We start from the raw sequence: 19,896 nt of genomic DNA on the forward strand, positions 1-19,896 counted from the left end.
GCCTTTTGGCCAACATAAAATGTAGAAAATGTTTACTTTTTAAAGTACTACATTATTGATAAATTTTCATTGTCACTGAATTATTAGTGTTTTTTGCTGATTTTGTTAAATCATTGTCAATATATATATTTTTTAAATAAATATAATAATTGAAAAATATATATACATTAGAGAGAATTATTACTTATATACCCAACAATGTAAAAGAAAAAAGGACAAAATCATGTATAGAAACGGTTGTATGATGAAAATGGGTTACACTGGCCTGAGGACAAAATGGTGAAATGTGGTGGTTCAAAATGCTGTCAAATGTTTAAAAGTATTATTATTATTAATCAACTTCAATATGCTTAGAGTTAAAATGGTGTTATTTATGACTGAGACAGGTTTAAAATTGATATTGTTCAGCATTTTAAGGCATGATCTTTATGGGGACACAAAAAGGCACTAAATCCCAGGAAAGACGAGTCAAAGTCGAAATTATTACATAAAAAGTCTATTTTCTTATCTCAATTTCCACTCTTATGTCTTACTTATAACTTTTTGTCATAATTTTAAGACATAAGTGTCGACTTTTCATCTCATATATGACGTAGTATGTCATTATCTTTTTCCTCATAATTATGTTTTTTTTCCTATGTGCCAGGAATTCCATAAAAAGCAGATAATATGCTTGAGAGCTTGCCTTTTTTATTGTTTTATTTGACTTTAGTGTAAAAGCTGCTCGCGGCGAGCGCGCCACTGCGGATGCTGCAGGTCTATGGCGTCACGGCTGACGTCACTGGCTCATCGCCCCGATCCTCCCGAATCTGACGGTGTTCTGCTCGTTTTATGACATAATCCGGCGATAATAAAGCATGTCTACTCCTGCGAGAAGAAGGCTTATGAGAGACTTTAAGAGGTTTGTGATTTCACTTGAGTGTTGTGTGTTGATGTGACACCTCACGCGCGCTTTGTTTATACTCACGACTAGCCTTTAGCAGCGTTAGCTAGGCCTGCGCCAGAGTTCATTCCTGGTGTTTTTCTCCACAGTACCATAGTACAGTACCATAGTACTTTTTCTTAGGGTAGACAGCAATCGTGGGCATCATAGGCAGGCTTGGAAAGCACTGCTGGTGTAGGTTTGGAGATCCAGTTCTAACTAACTAGATTTCTGCTCAATAACGCGAAAGAGCTTCACAGTAAACATACTGTTTTATCGCTATTCTGGACTCATTTTTATTAATAAAAAAGTGATAACACGTTACAATAAGGTCCCTTTAGGTAATATGAACTAACCATGATAAATGCATATGTTACTGTATTTTTAAATCTTTGCCAACATAAGCTAATAAACAAAAACACAATGGTTTCTTGTTAGTCCATGTCACTTCAGGTATATTCAATAGTATTAACATGCATATTTCGATTTTAATAATGTATTAATATTAACTAAGATTAAATAAATACTTTAGAAGTTGTTAGTTCATATAAGGTTTCAAAGGCATTTTGTTTTATAAACACTTTGTTGATCTGGTTGAAACTCTCTTCACATCCTGATAGCAATCAATAATAGAAGATGTCTAAATATTATATAACATGTATATAACTTATATCTTCTGCGGAAGTCTCAGGACCAAAAAAGTAAGAGCTCTGTAAGTTGTTTACGTTCATTATTATTGTAATATTATGTGCTTTAAGACATGAGGTAATTTAAAGGGTTAGTTCACTCAAAAATTAAAATGATCCCATAATCCCGTCCAGGGGTTAATAAAGGCCTTGAAAAATATACATTATTTTAACTTTATAAACTACAATTACTGGCTTCTGTTAACGGCTGTACAGGAGTTGAGTTCTGACGGAAGAGTGACCTCTGACCCGATCCATGACCTCTGACCCGTGCATGACCTCTGACCCGTGCATGACGTATTGACGAACGTAGAAGTGCAGAGGATAGAGCAAAACAAAACACCAGTCACGAATTAGGAGTGAAAAGGGAGAATTTTTAAAGATACATGTGGGAGGAGCTTGAGTTTGTTGCTTGAACCGCGAGAGGCGTTGACTCCTACGCTACTCCTACATCATGCGTTGGGTCAGAGGTCATCGACTCTCACTTGAGCTTACGCTACTCCTACATCATGCGTTGGGTCAGAGGTCATCGACTCTCACTTGAGCTTACGCTACTCCTACATCATGCGTCGGGTCAGAGGTCATGACTCTCACTTGAGCTTACGCTACTCCTACATCTTGCGTCGGGTCAGAGGTCATCGACTCTCACTTGAGCTTACGCTACTCCTACATCATGCGTTGGGTCAGAGGTCATCGACTCTCACTTGAGCTTACGCTACTCCTACATCATGCGTCGGGTCAGAGGTCATCGACTCTCACTTGAGCTTACGCTACTCCTACATCATGCGTCGGGTCAGAGGTCATGACTCTCACTTGAGCTTACGCTACTCCTACATCATGCGTCGGGTCAGAGATCATCGACTCTCACTTGAGCTTACGCTACTCCTACATCATGCGTCGGGTCAGAGATCATCGACTCTCACTTGAGCTTACGCTACTCCTACATCATGCGTCGGGTCAGAGGTCATCGACTCTCACTTGAGCTTACGCTACTCCTACATCATGCGTCGGGTCAGAGGTCATCGACTCTCACTTGAGCTTACGCTACTCCTACATCATGCGTCGGGTCAGAGGTCATCGACTCTCACTTGAGCTTACGCTACTCCTACATCATGTGTCGGGTCAGAGGTCATCGACTCTCACTTGAGCTTACGCTACTCCTACATCATGTGTCGGGTCAGAGGTCATCGACTCTCACTTGAGCTTACGCTACTCCTACATCATGCGTCAGGTCAGAGGTCATCGACTCTCACTTGAGCTTACGCTACTCCTACATCATGCGTCGGCTCAGAGGTCATCGACTCTCACTTGAGCTTACGCTACTCCTACATCATGCGTCGGGTCAGAGGTCATTGACTCTCACTTGAGCTTACGCTACTCCTACATCATGTGTCAGGTCAGAGGTCATCGACTCTCACTTGAGCTTACGCTACTCCTACATCATGCATCGGGTCAGAGGTCATCCACTCTCACTTGAGCTTACGCTACTCCTACATCAGGCGTCGGGTCAGAGGTCATCCACTCTCACTTGAGCTTACGCTACTCCTACATCATGCGTCGGGTCAGAGGTCATCGACTCTCACTTGAGCTTACGCTACTCCTACATCATGCGTCGGGTCATAGGTCATCGACTCTCACTTGAGCTTACGCTACTCCTACATTATGCGTCGGGTCAGAGGTCATCGACTCTCACTTGAGCTTACGCTACTCCTACATCATGCGTCGGGTCAGAGGTCATCGACTCTCACTTGAGCTTACGCTACTCCTACATCATGCGTCGGGTCAGAGGTCATCCACTCTCACTTGAGCTTACGCTACTCCTACATCAGGCGTCGGGTCAGAGGTCATCCACTCTCACTTGAGCTTACGCTACTCCTACATCATGCGTCGGGTCAGAGGTCATCGACTCTCACTTGAGCTTACGCTACTCCTACATCATGCGTCGGGTCATAGGTCATCGACTCTCACTTGAGCTTACGCTACTCCTACATCATGCGTCGGGTCAGAGGTCATCGACTCTCACTTGAGCTTACGCTACTCCTACATCATGCGTCGGGTCAGAGGTCATCGACTCTCACTTGAGCTTACGCTACTACTACATCATGCGTCGGGTCAGAGGTCATCGACTTTCACTTGAGCTTACGCTACTCCTACATCATGCGTCGGGTCAGAGGTCATCGACTCTCACTTGAGCTTACGCTACTCCTACATCATGCGTCGGGTCAGAGGTCATCGACTCACTTGAGCTTACGCTACTCCTACATCATGTGTCGGGTCAGAGGTCATCGACTCACTTGAGCTTACGCTACTCCTACATCATGCGTCGGGTCAGAGGTCATCGACTCTCACTTGAGCTTACGCTACTCCTACATCATGCGTCGGGTCAGAGGTCATCGACTCACTTGAGCTTACGCTACTCCTACATCAGGCGTCGGGTCAGAGGTCATCGACTCTCACTTGAGCTTACGCTACTCCTACATCATGCGTCGGGTCAGAGGTCATCGACTCACTTGAGCTTACGCTACTCCTACATCATGCGTCGGGTCAGAGGTCATCGACTCTCACTTGAGCTTACGCTACTCCTACATCATGCGTCGGGTCAGAGGTCATCGACTCTCACTTGAGCTTACGCTACTCCTACATCATGCGTCGGGTCAGAGGTCATCGACTCTCACTTGAGCTTACGCTACTCCTACATCATGCGTCGGGTCAGAGGTCATCGACTCTCACTTGAGCTTACGCTACTCCTACATCATGCGTCGGGTCAGAGGTCATCGACTCACTTGAGCTTACGCTACTCCTACATCAGGCGTCGGGTCAGAGATCATCGACTCTCACTTGAGCTTACGCTACTCCTACATCATGCGTCGGGTCAGAGGTCATCGACTCTCACTTGAGCTTACGCTACTCCTACATCATGCGTCGGGTCAGAGGTCATCGACTCTCACTTGAGCTTACGCTACTCCTACATCATGCGTCGGGTCAGAGGTCATTTGGATATCTTTCTTCAGAAGGCCTTTATTAAGCCTTTGGAGTCGTATGGATTTCTGTTATCATCAATGGAGGCACTTTTCTGGGCCTCTAAATCTCACCTCCCATTCACTGCCATTATAAAGCTGGGGAGGACCAGGATATTTTCTAATATATCTCTGATTGTGTTCGGCTGAAACTCATATACACCTAGGATGGCTTGAGGGGGAGAGAATTTGTAATTTTGGGTGAACTATCCCTTTAAAAGAAGAAATTCAAAGTAACAAATAATGGTATGTTGTCATTCATTACCGTGGGTCTAATAGCGTTATTGTACTATGATACTGTACAGTATTTTTTAGGTTGACTAAATTTGTACAAGAGCCCTTATTAAACACACTCGACTGCTGATAAATGCAGAATTCAGAGTCAGCCGAGTGTGTGTGTGTCAGGGCTCGACATTAAGCCTTGTCGTGCAAGTAAATAATAGTAAAAAATAGGATTGTTGCGTTGTAAATATAATTTATTCTGAAGCAATATCCTCAACAGTGTTCAATTTCATTTTTTTTTTTACCTCTATAAAGACCCCCCCCCCCAATCTTACTAAATGTTTGCTTCATGTTTCATTTTAAATTCTTAAATTTGATCACTAAATTAAATTAGAATAATAAGATACTATATGGCTGTTACCAATCAAATTAAATAATTTACACTGAAAAATTACAACTGCATTAAATAATGTTATGTGATTGTTTTAAATATTTTTTGATTATACAAATAAGAAATAACTTATACAAATAAGAAATGATACTTTTAAACATGAAACTAAACCACCAGTAGGTGGCGGCAGGTGACCGTCTTAATGTCATTCATTCAAACGATTTGTTCAAACGGCTGATTCATTCAGGAATGAATGAGTCATTGAATCTTTGACTCAAAAGATTCGTTCAAAACGCTGAATCATTCAGTAAATTGTTGCTGTGAGATGCGTTATGGTTCTACTGTGTCTTTGTTTGGAACTATTTTCCTGGTGAAACAGAACAAAAACTGTCAATATCATGTCTCAAATGTAAGTGACTTAACTACTTGTTTATTGAACTATTGTATGAAATCAGTGTCACATTTTCAATCATGATGGTATTCAAATCAGGTCAAGCAAGTGCACCTCTTTCACTCGCCCCTTCAAAAAATCCACTCGTGTCCCAGACAAGCCCTGTTTGAGCACAAGCTTAGTGTCTATTCATCATAACTGTTACCAGCCGAACAACAGCGCCAGTCCAGTGAAGTCCATCTGAGTGTGTGGATCCTGATGCGAGGAGTTCATTATTCACCAGATGATTCTGCCGTCAGCAATAACAACCCAGTAAAGGCTCTATCTGAAGCCCTATTGTCCCACTTCACAGTGTGTTTTCTGGTCTCTTTGTGAATGATTTGAAGCCGTAAATGATGAACGATGATCTAAAGCGTTCTCATATTGGTTTACAGACTTCAGGAAGATCCTCCGACTGGCGTCAGTGGTGCGCCTTCAGAAAACAACATCATGCTGTGGAACGCTGTGATTTTTGGGTAAGTTTGATGAAGCGAGACTCATGGCAGCCATAACAGTAGATGTTTATTATTATTATTATTATTATTATTTATGATGTCTGTTTTTTCTCTTGCAGGCCTGTAGGAACGCCCTTTGAAGATGGTGAGCCAGTCCTTGATTCCCCCATAATACACAACACTAGTTAATAACCATCAAATCAGCATTGATTATTCATTTAAGAGGATTATATAGGCTTAGGTCCAACTTTACTGAAGTATTTAGTCAAGTCAGCTTTATTTCTACAATACAGATTGTTTCAAAGCAGCTTCACATTCATAAATACTCCTAATGTGCCATTTTAGGGCTGCAACTAACGAGTATATTGATAATCAATTGATTATTTCTTTGGTTAACCGATTAATTGGACGAAAAATAGTTTTAATTTTATTCCATATCATGCTTTAAAGGAACACGACGACTTTTTGTGACTTAAGCTTATTCACCGTATCCCCCAGAGTTAGATAAGTCCATACATACCCTCCTCATCTCCGTGCGTGCCGTAACTCGGTCTAACGCACCCACCGCTAGCCTAGCTTAGCACAAAGACTGGAAGTAAATGGCGCCAGCTAGCGTACTGCTCCCAATAAGGGCAGAGTGATTTTCTCGCAGTGCCCGAGACGCCCCGGGGTGAGGAGCAGAGTTCGCTCAGTGTGTTTCACTAATCACTCCGTCCAATAGCAGTGCTTCGCCCTCTTGAGAATATAGTTCCCAGTATTTGTACGGTTAAAAAAGCCCGTGTCTCATATGACCTTGTTATGTGTACACACTGTGACTATACAAATCACAACATATAAATAGGAAAATGTTTGCGTTATTTTGTCACTTATTGGGATTGGTATGCTAGCTGGTGCCATTTACATCCAGTCTTTGTGCTAAGCTAGGCTAGCGGTGGGTGCGTCAGACAGAGTTACGGCCCACATGGAGATGAGAAGGGTGTTTATGGACTTATCTAACTCTGGGGGATACGGTGAATAAGCTAAAGTCCCAAAAAAGTCGACGTGTTCCTTTAAGGTTGTCGTCTAAACAATGGTGCGATTCGATTGTGAAGAAAACACTATAGTGAACCCATCTCTGTTCAGTGTGTAGATTTAACTTGAGCTCAGTCTGTCTCCTCTCACATTTCAGATGCGGTTTTCAATAGAAATGGATTTTATTATCGACTAATCGCTAATGAAATTTGTTGTTGATTATTATTGATTTGTTGTTGCAGCTCTACTCTTTTTTTTTTTTTACATGAAGCCACAAAAGGTTGTTGCTTGATGTGATGTTAATTTGTCGCTATATAAATACTACTAATAATACTTTTTTTATAGCCATACAAGCAACAATTTACATCAGATCTTCAAAATAAAAAAAAGTGAACAAGAATGTTCAAACTGTCAACTCATTGTTAACAGACAAGTGTATTCTATGACAACTATTCTTTCAGTAACTCCGTATGTATATGTATTATATATGTATTCATTTCGTTGATATACGAATATCATTCATTTCAATGTTAATTCGTCGCTGCGGTATACGAAAACGGTTTCGTCTATCGACACGAAATCCTTGACTTTTTCTCCGCACAGTCTGAAGATATGGTTTGATTTTGTTGAAAATCAGACAAACAGTCTAGAAGTTCGATTTTCTGTATTTATTATTATTTTTTATTTATTTTGTACGATTTTGAGGAAAATCAAAATGGCGGACAGTAAGTTTAGCTGACTGTGGCTAAACTGGTGTTTCCGGCATGACCCAAGGAATCTATTAAAACCAGTTTCATTATAACAGGCTAATTTATTCAAAAGTTATTAGCATTTTTTGAAAATTCATTATAACTTTTGACCACAAGGTGGCGCTGCCCCGAAACTTGAAACCAATGTTATTTGTGTTCATCTGAATCATCTCTCTCTCTCTCTCTGCAGGAACATTTAAACTGGTTATTGAATTTTCAGAAGAATATCCCAACAAGCCTCCTACGGTGCGCTTCATCTCTAAAATGTTCCACCCGAACGGTGAGCGTCTGCGAGTGGTTGTGACGTCATGATCCAGGGCTGCAGTGTCTGTGACTGATGATGTTCTGTTGTGTGTTAGTGTATGCAGATGGCAGTATATGTTTAGACATTCTCCAGAACCGCTGGAGTCCCACGTATGACGTTTCCTCCATTCTGACATCCATCCAGGTGCATGATGGGTTTGCTACACTTCAGTCTATAAACGGTCCTGTGGTGTGACATCAATTTTGCACATATGTTGCATGTTGTCTCTGTTAATAAGTTGATGCTTAAATTTAAATCTTTCCGCAGTGCCGGCTCTATAAACGTCAAAGGTTTCTATTTACAACTAGACATGTGACAGGATCAGATTGTCATCATGGTATACACTACTAATACGGTATTATCATGATGTTTAAATAAGTTGCAAAAAAAAAAAAAGTAAGTTTTGCCATACTATAATAACTCTTTTTCTTATAATAAAAAGAGCTGGACATTTAAATAAACAATAATTAGTGCTGGGCAACGATTAACCGCATCCAAAATAAAAGTGTGTTTACATAATATATGTATGTGTAAATAGCCTACACACACATGCCTTAAAGAAATATTTGCATTTATATTATATATAAATATTTTATATTTAAATAACACATTTTTCTTAAATATATACATGCATGTGTGTGTATTTATATAGTTAAAATAATTATACACAGTACACACACATTTATTACGTGTAAACAAACTTATTTTGGATGTGATTAATCAAATAACACACAGCATTATAAAGAATAGGTGACGCTTTACAGTAAGGGCTCATAAGTTCACGTTAGTTAACGCATCAAAAACGTTAGGTTTTCTCACCCGTGCTGGGCTTACTTTATTGATTTTAATAACAAATAAACAGAAGTTCTATTTTTATCTAGTGTAAAGGCCTAAAAGTGAAGTGAATAATCAGGGTCAAAGAACAGGACGCCGGAGAACACTCTTATTTAGCAACAAAAACAAACAAATATGAAACGCATGCGATATTAATCTAAAGTCTTGTTTGGATCAAAGATCAACAGCAAATACATTGGTGAGTAAAGTGAGATTAAATGTATATTTGTGTAATTTAACATATTTTTTAACTATTGTAGGTTTTAATTTTACTGTTTTTAAAGTCCCCCTGTGGTGAAAATCCAGCTTTTAATGTTGTTTATGTGTCTATGTGGTGTTTTTAATATGCTTTAAGTGTAAACTCACAAGTCGACAGCATTGCTGAGTATTTTTTTTAATGAGGGGAGGGTGTCGAGTTAATATTCAAGATATTTTAAGGTGAAAAAATGTTTAAATGTGTCATTTTGGTGATGAAAGATGAGTTTTAAGGGATAAAATGATCGACTACAGGGGGACTTTAATCATTTAGAGGAACACTGAATGTTTATGTGCAAGTGAGTGGAGTATAAGAGTTATATATATGTATATATATCAGAGCTGGGTGGAGATATATATATGTGTGAGTACAATAACCAATGCTCACACTAGTTACTTGAGGAAAAAGTAATCCGATTACGTTACTTGTAATGCGCACAAAACCCTCAACACTGATCTCGGGAAGATCGCAGGTCATTAAAAAAACAAAAAGAGTTATATAATCTGCATTTTAATAAACCAAATCTTAAATTTTCTTAGGAACTGGACAGGAGGAGTGTAAAAAAAAAATATATATATATATAAAAAATGTAAATGTGCGACCGCAACCGAAAAAGCAAAGATGAAACGCTATTTTTGCTGTACTCAGTGTGTCACGAGTCGTTGTGTTGAAGCTTTGAAATGGTTGTGTTGTGCTCACTCAGATCTCTTCCCATAATCCCTGTGTGATTGTGTTTAGTCTCTATTGGACGAGCCCAACCCCAACAGCCCAGCCAACAGCCAGGCGGCGCAGCTTTATCAGGAGAACAAGCGTGAATACGAGAAGAGAGTGTCTGCCATCGTGGAGCAGAGCTGGGTCGACTCGTAACACACACACACACACACAGGAACTATATTTGTGTGCTTATTTATTTTAACTGCATGGTAAGTTATTGCTAACAAAGTTTGAGATATGCGGTTGATGATTTAAAGCGATGCAGATTATTGGCAGATGTTGCAATCCCTGATCTTTAGTTAAACCTCAGTAATATATTTGAAGATGCATCTCGCACCTGAAGATTGACTATGAGAATCATCTTTTTGTATCTGTATTTGATAACATCTTTATGCTCACATGTTTGTGCTTCAAATATAAAAAACAGACAAAGTAAATAGAGGACATGTGCACGTGAGCCGTGTCCTACATGCAGATGTTTTGAGAGTTAGCTTTTGTGAATTTATCAGAAGAACATTTATACGTCTAATATGCTGTATAAAAAAAATAAATAAAAAATTCAGACTTGGAGTGAAGAGAATGTTTGTTTTTATTGTTGCTAATACAAAAACCTATTGTAACAAAAAATGTCAAAGCTAGTCAAGGAAGGCTGGTGTGTTTCAGGATCTGATCCGCGGAGAGTCCTTCAGTCACCGCTGCAGAAGAGCACACACACACACACACACACACACACACACACACACACACACACACACACACACATTAATCTTCATAACAGCAGAAGAGGCATTCGTCTCGACTCAGAGGTTCACTGCTTAAAATGTGATATTTATCTGTTTTTTCTGGTGAAAGAAATATATAAATGAAGAAGAAAGCCAAAATATTAAATGTAATGAATGTATATTTACTCAGTAATCCACTGTTTTCTAGAGGAGGGTCAAAATAACATAATCATGAATAGATGCACTTTTGTGGACTTCAAAACTGCCATTATGAGAGAGCCAGGACATGTTTAATATAACTGTGTTCGTCACACACACCAGGATGAGTTCATCATGGGCTAATCTTAATTTTTGGGTAAACTATCCCTTTAACACTGTGCAACTCTTCTGAAGTACAACATGATCAGACAGATGTGTTGCATTGTCACGATACTCCTCAGCTTGCACAAATCTCGTGTGTGTGTGTGTGTGTGTGTGTGTGTGTTTACCCTCTGCTGCTGTTGTTTGATCAGTTCATCTCTGGTCTTGAAGACAGGAGCGTCCTCCACTACGATCCCCTCGGCCATCTCTCCCACTCTCTCCAGCAGATCCGGGCTATACCTGCACACACACACACACGTCTAAGCGTTTCGCAGTGTTACACAACCCCTTAAACTCAGGAATTACACCTCAGGTGACGGCGAGGTCAGTTTAAAAGTGGGAAAAAGGTTTTGCATTGACATTTTGTAATCATCATCATCATCAGTGGCATTGTGTGTGTAAAAGCAATTACAAATGCTTGAATGAATATGGAGCCTTGTGAATACAGTTCTTGCATGCATATGCAATATATATATAAATACACATACACACACACTCGAAACAAGCAGTTTTTACCAGTATTTGACAGATCTACAAACCACAAGAATCAGTCGGGCTTTATATTAATTATTTCATTTATGTGTTTAACGTTATTTGAAAGGTTTCAAACCTAAAATGATGAAATAGTATTTATTGTATTTTTTATTAAAAAAAGGTAATATGTATATTTAAATGTACTAAAAATGAATTCAAACTGAATAGGTTTTATAGAATAAAGTGATGTATCATGTCATAAATTTATCAAAGTTATTTTAAAAAGGTAATAATGCACTTACTTGGACACAAAATATGCAGACTCTCTCTCTCTCTCTCTCTCTCTATATATATATATATATATATATATATATATCACAAATTATGAATCTGAGTGAAGACTTTCATAAATGTCTGCCCAGGGCAAGTTGTCACAAATTTAGCATGTATTATAAATGTTTAGAAAGACAACTTATAACTTATAATTCCGACGTTTCTTTTCCGCATTTGCGAGTTTATATCTCAAACATCTGAGAGGGAGAAAGAAATAAACTCGCAAATGCATGTGAGAATTGTGAGATAAAAAAAATCACAGTTACCAAAAACATAATATTATTCCCGTGCGGAACACGTGACCTGACCCCTGACCTGCATCCCAGGAACACGTGGTTGGCCCACACCATGGACAGCGCGAGCAGGTGGTCCACGCGAGGCGTCTCGTCGTAGTTCGAGATGTTTCTGAATAAAAACTCCCTCCTGGACTTCCAGTGCTTGTCGCTCTCGGAGACTCCGCGAAACGTCTCGATGAAGTCCGACAACAGCCGGTTCTGTCCGATGAAGTCTTCCACATCCGCGGCCGCCATGTTGGAGAGGTGACGTCACTCGGTTCTCCTCCTCCTCGCTTTATTGGCGGTCGGCAGAGCGGAGAGTGGAGCACTACCGCCACCAGCTGACCTGGAGTGTAACAGCAGCGACGGGGAATTAATACAGTACTCGAATCATTCTCATATTATACAGTGGTCAACATTTGAAGTGGATCAAAAGAAGTTAATCAAAGTTGGCCTAAGACAAGAACAGGTATTGTTAAAATTTCATGTTTAACTTTGATGAAAGGTTTTGATCCACATCAAATGTATATATTTCGCATATTGCATAGGAATTCTCCCACTTTTTTGCCAGAAGATTTTCTATTGACTTGATTTCATTTTCTGCAGCTTATCCTTTAGTATTTGCCTTTCATTTATATATGTTTTCATTTGTATATTTGTATATGCTTTGCAGGCAGTGTATAAGGATTTGCTCAACAGTTGCTTCGTTACACTTATTGCACTTCTTTGTGGGATGCTTATATTGATTATATGTAAATTGCCATTTAACCCATTGTGTCCTGTGCAGAGACTGGGTGATGGATTCTTCTTTTCTTCCTGATATTGAAACCCAAATTCTGTTTGTGTGTTGGTCAAATGTATTTCAATAAAATGATTGTAGTAGCCTATATTTTAGTTGTGTTTTTTATTTAATATTTAATATTATTAGGGGATTTTATGGTACTAAATCATATTGGTAGTTGGGTTGGTAGTCCAAGGCATTGTTGTTTATCTTTACTTCCGGGTTTCTTCCCACTGGAGCCTCGCTTTCGATTTCAAAATGGCGGCTGCGTGAAATCAGCGTATTGCCATTTGCAGAAATACACCACTCCCAGTCAGAAACAACCAATCAGAGCCAGGAGGAATGTCTTAGCAGTGTCAATCACGCGCTGATCACCCCCCTCTCTTGCACAGGGCGTACCGTCGTTCAAACTAAAGATTGCCGGTGTGCTACAGCTGTGCTAATGGCGGAGAAACAACCTAAACTGCCAATTTCTCTATTTCCTATGGCGATAAACAAGCGAAAAAGAAAGAATTAGACAGAGCTCATTGACTCGGTGTCAAAACTCTAGTAGCATAACATGTAGATAAAATGTCACGCACTGTGCTAAGCAACAATTGAAACTGGCTTGTCATGTTGCTGAAATAATGTACTTGCAAACCTTATCTAGCATTACATATCACTAGAATAATTACTTACATACTGTAACGTTAGTTACTGTTATATTAACGTTATCTTACTAGCTATTTATAACTTATAAAAAGAGTGCAACGTTATAAAGTTACATGCATTGCAAAATACATAATGATTTGAGGACCTAGTTTGTAGTCAAAATATGGGCTGGCCATAGTCAATGTAAAGCATATTGTTGATGTTTCGTCCCTATTAGTGAATGTTCCATAACTGTTTATAATCCGCCGTCATCGGTGGTCCTGCTTACTAGCCTGCTCCGCTGTGGAGGAGGAGCTGTGGGGGAGGAGCTGTGGGGGAGGAGCTGTGGAGGAGGAGCTGTGGGGGAGGAGCTGTGGGGGAGGAGCTGTGGGGGAGGAGCTGTGGAGGGAGGAGCTGTGGGGGAGGAGCTGTGGAGGAGGAGCTGTGGGGGAGGAGCTGTGGGGGAGGAGCTGTGGAGGGAGGAGCTGTGGGGGAGGAGCTTTGGGGGAGGAGCTGTGGAGGGAGGAGCTGTGGGGGAGGAGCTTTGGGGGAGGAGCTGTGGAGGAGGAGCTGTGGGGGAGGAGCTGTGGAGGAGGAGCTGTGGGGGAGGAGCTTTGGGGGAGGAGCTGTGGGGGAGGAGCTGTGGGGGAGGAGCTGTGGAGGGAGGAGCTGTGGGGGAGGAGCTTTGGGGGAGGAGCTGTGGAGGAGGAGCTGTGGGGGAGGAGCTGTGGGGGAGGAGCTGTGGGGGAGGAGCTGTGGAGGGAGGAGCTGCGGGGGAGGAGCTGTGTGGGAGGAGCTGTGGGGGAGGAGCTGTGGAGGAGGAGCTGTGGAGGGAGGAGCTGTGGAGGGAGGAGCTGTTGAGGGAGGAGCTGTGGGGGAGGAGCTGTGGAGGAGGAGCTGTGGGGGAGGAGCTGTGGAGGAGGAACTGTGGAGGGAGGAGCTGTGGAGGGAGGAGCTGTGTGGGAGGAGCTGTGGGGGAGGAGCTGTGGAGGGAGGAGCTGTGGGGGAGGAGCTGTGGAGGGAGGAGCTGTGGGGGAAGGAGCTGTGGAGGGAGGAGGTGTGGAGGGAGGAGCTGTGGGGGAGGAGCTGTGGAGGGAGGAGCTGTGGAGGGAGGAGCTGTGGAGGGAGGAGCTTTGGGGGAGGAGCTGTGGGGGAGGAGCTGTGGAGGAGGAGCTGTGGAGGGAGGAGCTGTGGAGGGAGGAGCTGTGGAGGAGGAGCTGTGGGGGAGGAGCTGGGGAGGGAGGAGCTGTGGAGGAAGGAGCTGTGGAGGAAGGAGCTGTGGAGGGAGGAGCTGTGGAGGAAGGAGCTGTGGAGGAAGGAGCTGTGGAGGGAGGAGCTGTGGAGGGAGGAGCTGTGGAGGGAGGAGCTGTGGAGGGAGGAGCTGTGGAGGAAGGAGCTGTGGAGGAAGGAGCTGTGGAGGGAGGAGCTGGGGAGGGAGGAGCTGTGGAGGAGGAGCTGTGGAGGGAGGAGCTGTGGAGGAGGAGCTGTGGAGGAGGAGCTGTGGGGGAGGAGCTGTGGGGGAGGAGCTGTGGAGGGAGGAGCTGTGGAGGGAGGAGATGTGGAGGAGGAGCTGTGGGGGAGGAGCTGTGGAGGGAGGAGCTGTGGAGGGAGGAGCTGTGGGGGAGGAGCTGTGGAGGAGGAGCTGTGGAGCAGGAGCTGTGGAGGGAGGAGCTGTGGAGGAGGAGCTGTGGGGGAGGAGCTGTGGAGGGAGGAGCTGTGGAGGGGGAGCTGTGGGGGAGGAGCTGTGGAGGGAGGAGCTGTGGGGGAGGAGCTGTGGGGGAGGAGCTGTGGAGGGAGGAGCTGTGGAGGAGGAGCTGTGGGGGAGGAGCTGTGGAGGAGGAGCTGTGGAGGGAGGAGCTGTGGAGGAGGAGCTGTGGAGGGAGGAGCTGTGGAGGGAGGAGCTGTGGAGGGAGGAGCTGTGGGGGAGGAGCTGTGGGGGAGGAGCTGTGGAGGGAGGAGCTGTGGAGGAGGAGCTGTGGAGGGAGGAGCTGTGGACGGAGGAGCTGTGGAGGGAGGAGCTGTGGAGGAGGAGCTGTGGAGGGAGGAGCTGTGGAGGAGGAGCTGTGGAGGGAGGAGCTGTGGAGGGAGGAGCTGTGGAGGGAGGAGCTGTGGGGGAGGAGCTGTGGAGGAGGAGCTGTGGAGGGAGGAGCTGTGGAGGGAGGAGCTGTGGAGGGAGGAGCTGTGGAGGAGGAGCTGTGGAGGGAGGAGCTGTGGAGGAGGAGCTGTGGAGGGAGGAGCTGTGGAGGAGGAGCTGTGGAGGGAGGAGCTGTGGAGGAGGAGCTGTGGAGGGAGGAGCTGTGGAGGAGGAGCTGTGGAGGAGGAGCTGTGGAGGGAGGAGCTGTGGAGGGAGGAGCTGTGGAGGGAGGAGCTGTGGAGGGAGGAGCTGTGGAGGAGGAGCTGTGGAGGGAGGAGCTGTGGAGGGAGGAGCTGTGGAGGAGGAGCTGTGGAGGGAGGAGCTGTGGAGGAGGAGCTGTGGAGGGAGGAGCTGTGGAGGAGGAGCTGTGGGGGAGGAGCTGAACGCATTTTAGTCAGTTAACTGCCTTTTTAAAAATTTGATATAATATTGGGCTACTAATCGGGAATATTAAGAATCGCAATAGTAACTTGGCTGCACATTTAGCTTGTGATGCCCCTTTCGGGTCACAGAATCCCCTTCATTGAGGCCTTGAAGGGAACGTGTGTGCAGTCTATGGCACCAATCACGTTAGTGAAGCCTGAGGGACATATACTGTAATAGTCATAATCGGCATGGTCATGATTGCATGATCTTCAATAAAAATTGTAATATACCTGCGTTGGAAAAAACAAAACAATCCTGCTTTAGGCTACAATTTTGGGTCTTAAGTGGCTTGCAAATGCCACAAAAGCCCCCTAAAAACTAGTGATGCACCGAAATGAAAATTCTGGGCCGAAACCGAAACTTTAGGATGCACTTGGCCGAAAACCGAAACTGAAGCCGAAAATGTCTTCTTTTAAAAACTTATACTTATAATATATATATATATATATATATATATATATATATATATATATATATATATATATATATATATATATATACATACAGTACAAAACCTAAAATATTTTTAACAATAAATATAAATAATAATGCCAAATAATATTATTCTTCAAGTTTTATGTTCCATCAAATAAAATCGTTTTTTAACAGTTGTGCAAAAAAGATCCACAATTATCTGAATAACTGTACACAAAATCACAGAATGGCAGTGGGCCTCTATTCTCCTGCTGCATGCAAACAATTCTTTACTTACATTTTAAATATCTGTTCAAAACAATGAAAAACAACAGTGCAAAAACAGCACTAGAACTTAATCCAAACTCAAACTGTAAACAACATGTAAGCCTATGTAGCCTTAGGAAACACAGTTGTGCAGTGCTACGCAAATTTTAATGTAAATGCTATACACACAGAAAATTGGACTGGGGGTCTTACATGCGCTTCATGTGGCACACTAGCACACACACACACACACACACACACACACACACACACACACACACACACACACACACACACACACACAAGGTCTCTCGCTCTCTCTCCCCGTCTGGCGTGCGCGCGCTACACGGTTTGGAGCACGAGCTCTTGCTCGCTCGCTCTTCCGGGAGATTTGAACTAATCTGCGGGCATCAGGGAGCCGCTATCAATATGCGGGAGACATCCCTATCTTTGATAGGCAGACGCGTGATGACAGCTTGAAGTGAAACCTAAGCGCTTGCGCACGCATTGGAGGGGCGGGTGACATTCATTTTCGGTTTACGTTTTCAGCTTTTTTTTATTTTATTTCGGTGCACCCCTACTAAAAACTGCTTGAGCGCCAGGTAAACTTTGCGAATTGCACGACAGACAGCACTTTTCATTAAGTTCCATGCATCTCCAATAGTGTAAAGGAAAGAGCCACTCATAAAGAATTGTGCATTTCCAACAAAATAATAATGTGTAAACGACACCCTCACGATCGCTTCACGAGAAAAAATATATATCTCAGAAAGTATCCTACACTATCGCGTTACTTCCCGTTTCACCTCCGTTTATCAAGCCGTGATCTAATCCTGTTAGCATGAAATAAGCCTGCTCAGAGCAGGTTCAAGTTTATGGACCTGGTGTTGCTATGACAGGAAGTCCAGGGGGCTGTTCCATAAACCAAGATTAGAGTATAAGCCAGGCTTATTACGGTTAGTCAGGCTTATTTTTGGCAGATTCGGTTTCATAAATCAAACTTAAAATAGTTCAAACTCAGTTACCCCGGCAACTTATGCTGGCAAATTAACCTGGTCCGGGTCAGGCTAACTGTCAGGCTAAGTCTGAGTTCAGGCTTAACGAGCATACCATTTATACTCACCTGCTGGTATTTTGATGACATTTTATTTTACTTAACAACTATTAATAAATGTAAATAAATAAATAAAGAAGGAAATGTACTTTACTAATAAATGCAAGAAATTATAAGGTAAAAATACACTAAGAAATGTTCAAAACTTGTGTGTTTATTTGGTGAGTTTGGTGATTAATTAATTAAAAGTATATAAATAGGGAGCTGAACTCGTTTCCAAACGTAACCATGGCGTGTCCTTTCCTAGATGAGGTGGTGGATGAGGGAGCTATAGTCTTGCGGAGGGCATTTCAAAGAGAGAGAGCTTTCAGAGACGGGTCAGACCCATTGGCTTTTAATGACAGCTACCTGTACGAGCGATACGGGTTCTCAAGAGATGGGATTGCATATATTTGTAGATTACTAAGCCCATACATTGCAAATAAATAATTTTCCTAGGTTTCCCAAATGTTACCGGTGCATTGGACTGCACCCATGTGTGTATTAAGTGTCCGTCTGGTCCACATGAAGCGGACTTTGTGAAGAGGAAATCAGTACACAGCATTAATGTACAGGTACGGTCGCACTGAGATGATATTGAAGGCTATGCTCTAGCACTGAGTGTTCTGTACTAAGCTGGGCACCAGTGTGTAGTTCATTGCAATTAAAATGTAGTTAATTTATTTCAGATGATTAGTGATGCAGATTACATCATCACAAATGAGTTGGACTGGTGACCCAAAGGTTGCTGGTTCGATTCCAGTACCGGCAGGAATATGACTGAGGTGTCCTTGAGCAAGGCACCTAACCCCCAATCGCTGTGTGTGTAGCTCAGTCCTGCTCATTTATAGACTATATGCTACTGTGTAATAACCGAGTGACATGATGACCTGACTTTAATGTTCCCTCATTAGAAGAGACTTTAATCCAAAAAACCCCTCCGTAAAAAAAAAAAAATTTGAGTATAATATGTCAAGTAAATAAATCAAAAAGGAATTTTGAACCTGGCTTTATCCAATGTTCAGATTTTTGTTCTAGAAATGTATGCAAATTAGTGCATATTAATTAGACTGTCTCATTTGCATATTTGAACATAAGATTTCAGAAAACTTGTAATACAAAAAATGTATTATGTAATCGTAATGTAATCAATCATCTTGATAAGAATGGGGAAATCTTGTTCCTATTCAGCCTATTTTTTTTACCCTATTTTATTTTTAATGTGTGTGTGTGTGTGTGTGTGGCTCAGACTCATTTATAGACTATATTGTGTGTTATCACCTTATGATATGATGACGTGACTTTAATGTTCTCTCGTTTGAAGAGACTTTAATGTCAATGATACTTACATATCTTAATCCCAAGCAAAGTTGTGCGCTTGTAGGGAGAAGAAGGTCTTCCCAGAGAAACTGAAGATGTCATGTTTGTTGTGTCAAACGGCATTTCCTCTTTCGTGTTTGTTCATGGCTCCCCCCATCGGACTCTCTGTAAAATGGTCGGTTATTTTAGCGAACCGCCCCGTTCTTCACTCATTTGAGGAGAGGAGCCGCTGACTTTCTTCTTCATGCTCGCTGGCTCTTGATGGACATTATAAAACTTGACAGGTAAACAACGCAAAGAGCTTTCGCTGTGTTTTCTTTTAAGCGCACGAGCCACAACAGGGTTTTATCCGCGCGCTTGTAACGGAAATTTTTGGTACGTCATTAATATGGCGCCAAAAGAGTTATAAGTGTGATCTTAATGTTGCGATCCCGCACCTCAGTCGGTCTTGTTTACGCGGAAACAAACAAACAAACAAACAAAAACAGAATGTAAAACGCCTCATTGGACGGAAACGAAATTTAGACGGTTTTTGGACGTTAAACTCGATGGCTTGTCACGTCATTGGAGCAGTTAGTGCGCTTCACTTTGCAGGGATGTGAGGAAATGCTTTCCTCAGAAACAATTTTACGGATGACGAACAGATGAACGTTGCTATAAGAAGTGTGGAAACTGC

At 42.5% G+C, this 19,896-nt stretch overlaps 3 protein-coding genes across 3 annotated transcripts in view; 2 read left to right on the forward strand and 1 right to left on the reverse strand.

Annotated features, from left to right (window-relative positions):
* Positions 1-742: 742 nt before the first annotated feature.
* ube2b (ubiquitin-conjugating enzyme E2B (RAD6 homolog)) lies at positions 743-10,561 on the forward strand. Its single transcript, XM_077224857.1, has 6 exons — positions 743-901; positions 6,064-6,144; positions 6,243-6,268; positions 8,074-8,163; positions 8,243-8,331; positions 10,016-10,561. Exons 1-6 carry the CDS (start codon positions 858-860, stop codon positions 10,142-10,144), a joined length of 459 nt encoding a protein of 152 aa, XP_077080972.1. The 5' UTR covers positions 743-857; the 3' UTR covers positions 10,145-10,561.
* Position 10,562: 1 nt separating this feature from the next.
* Positions 10,563-19,445, reverse strand: cdkn2aipnl (CDKN2A interacting protein N-terminal like). The gene is made up of 4 exons (XM_077224859.1): positions 19,250-19,445; positions 12,196-12,501; positions 11,202-11,313; positions 10,563-10,686 (listed from the first exon to the last, which is right to left on the reverse strand). The coding sequence occupies exons 2-4, from the start codon at positions 12,408-12,410 to the stop codon at positions 10,681-10,683; spliced, it is 333 nt and encodes a 110-aa protein (XP_077080974.1). The 5' UTR covers positions 12,411-12,501; positions 19,250-19,445; the 3' UTR covers positions 10,563-10,680.
* The window catches only part of jade2 (jade family PHD finger 2), a 71,534-nt gene continuing 71,025 nt past the window's right edge, over positions 19,388-19,896 (forward strand). The window contains exon 1 of the mRNA XM_077224805.1: positions 19,388-19,504. The gene's annotated coding sequence lies outside the window, so the exon portion shown is untranslated. The remainder of the gene's footprint in view (positions 19,505-19,896) is intronic.

This window comes from Siphateles boraxobius, unplaced genomic scaffold (assembly GCF_051911475.1).
Source record: "Siphateles boraxobius isolate OS27281-9 unplaced genomic scaffold, OSU_SipBor_1 92, whole genome shotgun sequence".
NCBI classification, from domain to species: Eukaryota; Metazoa; Chordata; class Actinopteri; order Cypriniformes; family Leuciscidae; genus Siphateles; species Siphateles boraxobius.

Excerpts from the sequence above, each read along its gene's own strand:
- cdkn2aipnl (XM_077224859.1), bottom strand. The coding sequence starts at position 12,410 with ATGGCGGCCGCGGATGTGGAAGACTTCATCGGACAGAACCGGCTGTTG. Across the intron at positions 11,314-12,195 it reads CACGTGTTCCTGGGATGCAG|GTATAGCCCGGATCTGCTGG; the intron begins GTCAGGGGTCAG and ends GTGTGTGTGCAG.
- ube2b (XM_077224857.1), top strand. The coding sequence starts at position 858 with ATGTCTACTCCTGCGAGAAGAAGGCTTATGAGAGACTTTAAGAG. Across the intron at positions 902-6,063 it reads CTTATGAGAGACTTTAAGAG|ACTTCAGGAAGATCCTCCGA; the intron begins GTTTGTGATTTC and ends ATTGGTTTACAG. Across the intron at positions 6,145-6,242 it reads TGGAACGCTGTGATTTTTGG|GCCTGTAGGAACGCCCTTTG; the intron begins GTAAGTTTGATG and ends TTTCTCTTGCAG.